This window comes from Pseudomyrmex gracilis, unplaced genomic scaffold (assembly GCF_002006095.1).
Source record: "Pseudomyrmex gracilis isolate BER0280 unplaced genomic scaffold, ASM200609v1 scaffold_1352, whole genome shotgun sequence".
In the NCBI taxonomy this organism is placed as follows: Eukaryota; Metazoa; Arthropoda; class Insecta; order Hymenoptera; family Formicidae; genus Pseudomyrmex; species Pseudomyrmex gracilis.
The window spans coordinates 19,249-25,133 of NW_018021936.1; the positions used below are offsets into that span (position 1 = coordinate 19,249).

The 5,885-nt window shown below is 33.9% G+C and overlaps 1 protein-coding gene across 1 annotated transcript in view; it reads left to right on the top strand.

Moving 5' to 3' along the window:
• Positions 1-4,697: 4,697 nt before the first annotated feature.
• The window catches only part of LOC109862089, a gene marked incomplete at its 3' end in the record, with an annotated part of 11,965 nt that continues 10,777 nt past the window's right edge, over positions 4,698-5,885 (top strand). The window contains exon 1 of the mRNA XM_020442002.1: positions 4,698-5,855. Within this exon, the coding sequence (XP_020297591.1) occupies positions 4,698-5,855 (1,158 nt within the window). The remainder of the gene's footprint in view (positions 5,856-5,885) is intronic.

The following is a 5,885-nucleotide window of genomic DNA, read 5'->3' on the forward strand; positions in this document are numbered from 1 at the left end:
AATATCTATATCAGTTTGATTCAGTAATCATATACATTACTGAGAACAGTACAGTAATCTTAAAATATATATGTTTTATACGTTATTTATTAATCGGTGAGTTATTTTTTTATTACTATAAATATATATGTATATACAGGGTGTCCCAGAATTGGTGTAACATCTCTCGTAGGCAAGTAGAAGAAATAAAACTGAGTCGAACAGTCCTATACCATTTTGCTAGATTTGCGATAGTTACCAAGATTTTAATTAACAAAGATCCGCGAATAAGCATGCATCGGGCTGTCTTACGCGCGTAAGACTGCCCACCGCGTTTCGCGCGCTCATGGTTATTACCCGTAGCAACAGTTCAGGAGGAGCTAACATAACAACATATACTATAGCATATACGTAATGGCAGATGAAAAATAACGATGGCTGATCGCGAAAACATAAATGGTCCATTTTAATTTAAAAATTACAAACAATTACTCGCATGTTTTGTTAAACTAAATAATTCTAATATCGAGATGTGTCGATAATCAGTCTGTTTACTTATATATTTAATTAATCTTTTTGTTACCAAGAACAAGATATTTCTCCATCACAATGTCGCTTGAGATGACGCTAATGACGAGATATCTTGCGTCGCAATTTCTATTGTGCTGTGTTATGGACGAGATATCAATAAAATGTCTTTAAATGGATTCTTTATTCTAACTTTTTAGATGACGAATTAAAGTATACGAGATATCTCGTCTATAGCACTTTCAAATAACGAAAGTTGTGACGCGAGATATCTCGTATAAAGCGTCGCATAAATGATATCGTGTTGGCGAGATATCTCATCCGTAATAACAAAAGGATTAATTACGGGAAGAATCTCAAGAAAGGAAAAAATTGTAAGTTAAATTTCGGTGGAAATATGAATATATTACTGATTTTAGTGTTATTGTTATTGTTATTGTTATTTCTTTGATTTTTTATTATACAATTTTGCCCATACATTGATGAAGTTCTGAACAAAGGTATCAAAACGTTTGTAATTGTTTTTGTTTTATTGAATAATAAAGTACTCACTCACACAAACATCTTGTGTTTTGGCTCGCAGTTTTTAAGCATTCTATTTTATCATCTCATAAACTCATTTAATTAATTTAATGTTAAAATTTTGATAATGATCATTTATTATCTCTTTATTTATTTATTTACGGAAATAATTGTACAAAAAAAAGCAATCCTATAAAAAAATTTTATTTTTTAAAAATATTACAATATTTGAATATTCTTTGTGTAAGTTAAAAATTAAATATGTAATGTAAAAGAAAGAAATGTAAAACAGAAAAAAAGTAAGAAAATTATTAGTACATTATCATTAGCAACAATATGTAACTTCCAAATATTTTTCTTTCTTTATGAGATACTTTCTGTAAATAATTAACGTATTCGAGACGTCCTATAACAAAACTATTCTCAACATTCTGCAATTCTTATTTTAAGAATATCATGATCCACATGTTGAGTCATCGATCTCGAATGTGTTAATATCAAAATGTTGACAATGATTATTTATTCTTGTAGTTACTCATTTATTTTATAGGAAGACTCCTACAGAAAATAAAAACAAAAGTTTAATTTTTGTAATTACAATAATACAATATTTAAACTATTTTTTATTCTAAATATATGTTAAAAAAATTATTAAATAAAAAAGATTAAATATATAAACAATTAGTAGTACATTTATATGCTGAGTTATCGGTCTCAAATGTGTTAAAAAAATAAATAAATAAAAACTCATTATCGCTATCTTTCATGCCAAAATGTAGATATTTATTATTTATTTAGTTACTTATTTACGCGAATAATTTCACAAAAGAATCTCATTTTCTTCATAATATTACAATATTCTACGAAAGTTTTAAATTTTCTTTGTACGTAAAAATTAAAATGTTAAGACCAAAGGAAGAAAAGTAAAATTCTGTTAGTGTATTCTTATTTGCAACAATAAATAACTTGAATAAAGATCCAAATGAAATTATTAGAAATAAAAGTATTAGAAATAATTTGGCAATTTTTTCAAATTAAAGTAAACAATTTTAACACATTTGAGACTGACGTCCTGTAAGTAAAAGTATTCACAGAATTAGACATAACCTACATGCTCATTGACATGACCCACATGCCGAGTCATCGATTTCAAATATATTAATAACGAGATGGTGATAATGATTATTTAGTTATGTATTTATTTATTTATTTTATGTAAAGTCTCTTACAAAAAATACAAACAAAGATTTATAATTTTTGTAATTACAATAATAGAAGATTTAAAATATTCTTTATTCAAAATATTGTTTCTTGTTTGTATGTAACAAAATTAATAAGTAAAAAAAAAGATCAAAGAAATAATAATAACAATAACAATAACACTAAAATCAGTAATATATTCATATTTCCACCGAAATTTAACTTACAATTTTTTCCTTTCTTGAGATTCTTCCCGTAATTAATCCTTTTGTTATTACGGATGAGATATCTCGCCAACACGATATCATTTATGCGACGCTTTATACGAGATATCTCGCGTCACAACTTTCGTTATTTGAAAGTGCTATAGACGAGATATCTCGTATACTTTAATTTGTCATCTAAAAAGTTAGAATAAAGAATCCATTTAAAGACATTTTATTGATATCTCGTCCATAACACAGCACAATAGAAATTGCGACGCAAGATATCTCGTCATTAGCGTCATCTCAAGCGACATTGTGATACAGAAATATCTCGTTCTTGGTAACAAAAAGATTAATTAAATAAATAAGTAAACAGACTCATTTGAAAAGTGTATTACTATGCGATTACATAAAGATGTGTTTACAATAAAACTTTGTACACATGTATAGATAACTACATGATTGTAGACATTTTCGGTAACGGCCAAGAACCGATTCTAAAGAGTAAAACACATCTCATGTGTAAAGTGGCTTTGCGCTTTTCTCGATATATTTCGAAAACTATTAGAGATATCAAAAAATGTTTTATACAAAAGTTTTATGGTAAGAATGCTTCTATGTATCTACATTAATAAAATTGTTTAAAAAAATTTGGTTTTATAAATGTTTTGAACAATTTTTTTAAAACTTTATTTTTGTGTAATTGCATTAATATGACTATATATAAATAGAGAATATTTTTCTATAAAAGGTTTTTATAAAACATTTTTTAATATTTTGAATAAGTTTTTAGATAAACTGAGAAAAGTAAAAAGCCGCTTTACATATAAGAAGTGATTTCACCTCTTAAAACCGTTTTTGAGCAGCAACTGAAATATCAATATTTATCTATTGATTTCCCTTACATGTGTGCAAAAGTTTTATCAAAATCAGAATTCTTGGGTTCGCGAGGTTCTCTTGTTAGTCCGCGAGACCACTTATTTCTTATTAATGTTACGTCCTGGAAACTCCACGGTCCCCTTTTTCCTGCGACGCGACGCGCCAGCGCATAGCGAACCCTTTTTTGTAAATAATAAAAAAACAATAAATAACTCGAACGGGTCTCCTATCGTTTGGAAACTTAAACTCCAGACGATAGGAGAGCAAACGGAAATTATATCGGCGCCCGAAAAGATAAACCGCGCCTGGCAATAATACGAAAATTTAGATAACGTGCAAGAAAAATTTACTATTCGAGCAGCTTTCCAAACAAACCCGGATATCTCCGGGTCATGAAAACACCGCTTATAAAAATTAGAGCGGCGCAAATAGAAACTCCGGCATTTTTATTATAAGCAAACAGCAAGGGGTCTATGCGGCGTGATCGAAAAAGCAACACTCTCTCTTTTTCCTTCTCCGAAAAATCAGACGAGGCGACCGAAGCGAGAGATTGTCGCCGATTGGCGATCTCGCAAGTCGCCCGACCGACTAATTAACAAATAGGAACCAGCAAAGCTCAACTGAGTTTTCCGATTGGGAGAGTCCTCGCTTACTCAAAATTGTATATAAGCCAACCAAAAATTACGTCGAGCGACAGCTCTCGCGCTAAACAAAGCGGAGCCGACCAGGCCCACCACCGTCACCCCTTCTCAGACATTAAGAAACAATTGCAACAACGACAATGAAATAAGAAACTCCACCAATACGCACACGAATCTATCGCACGCGCACTCACATTCACCGACGCATCCGCAACACACACACACATTAACATACATTCCCACGATCACGCACACGTAGAAACACACACAGACACACATACACACGACGATTCGTGGTATGAAGCTTCCTCCTATTCGCCTGTAACCCCCGATCCCCCCGCAGACGCTCAATCCTCCCTTGTTTCGCCCGCGAACAATCCGCCGCCTTCACCTCCTCGCTCCCGCTCTCCAACGCGCTCCGAACCCGCTTGTCCCGCAGAAAATCCCGCGGATCTGCAATCCGTATCGACTCCTCCACCTCCTCCTCGCTCTCCTTCCCCCTGTTGCCTTTTACATTCGCAACACTATCAGCACTGTTATTCTGAAGAAATCTGATGAAGTATATTGTAACAAGCCAGAGTACATTATTGCTGAAGTCTCTTTAAAAGTTACTGCTAAGTTACTACTGGCAACAGTTTATAGGCCACCTAACTGCGGCTTTCTCAATGAATTCCAGGACGTCTTTTTGGATTATCAAATTAATTATAGACACTCCATCATCTTCGGTGATTTTAATGCAGATATGTCTGTTGACTGTTACGATAGCAGACAGTTATTTTCGTTTATAGAATCATCCGGTCTATACATGATTCCCTACCAGACAACACATCATTTAAGAAATTCGAGCTCTTTACTGGATTTATGTATTGCAGATGATTCAGAGAAGATCGCAAATTTTGGTCAGCATGACATGTCCTTCTTGTCGGCTCATGATCTTATTTTTATACACTACAAAATCAGTTGCGAACGTGTTTTCAGGCGTGAAGTCTGTTGTCGAGACTACAGGAGTTTTAAAGAGGCGGACTTTTTTCTGGATTTACAAGCTAAGGACTGGAACAGTATCATGACTTCAGAATCTGTGGATGAAAAAGTTGACAAATTGAATAATTACATATTACAATGTATGGATAAGCATGCACCTATACGGCAGAGGAGCTTTAAGAGTTTTCCTGCGCCCTGGCTTACTGATGACATAAAGGCTGCAATGAGAGAGANGGATCGTACACGCAGAAGATGGCGAAGAACAGGAAACCATGATCTTTATACGGTTTTCAAGAGATTGCGCAATCATGTACAAAAACTGGTGCGTACTGCTAGGAACACGTATTATTTGCGAATATTTAAGAAGGAGAAAGATCCATCCACTATATGGGGACATCTGAGACATTTGGGTCTCGTCAGGGCGAAGAGTTCTGGTGGTTGTCTGGCCTTTCCGGTAGAAGAGCTTAACAATTTCTTTGTGCAGAACTCCGGTGGCTCTTCTGTTGATACCGCGGATCTACATCAGCATCTCCGAACGTCTATGGAGAGTGTTTTTGACGATAGTAAGTTCTACTGGACGCACGTTACTCCACAATCGATACGAACTATTGTTTCTAAAATAAGAACCAATGCCGCTGGATGTGATAATATACCGTTGAATATTATTTGTCTAATCTTGCCATACATCATGCCAATAATAGAGCATATTTTTAATTATTCTTTATCTCATGGCATCTTTCCTGGAGTGTGGAAGAAGGCTGTTGTATGTCCAATACCTAAGATTAGCAACCCCACAGCTCTGCAGCACTATAGGCCGATTGCCATTCTTCCGACGTTGTCAAAAATCATGGAGCGAACGGTGTGCAATCAGATTCAGGACTATTTAGAGGATAATAATCTTTACGATCCTTACCAGTCGGCATATAGAAGAGGGCATTCTACTCAGACT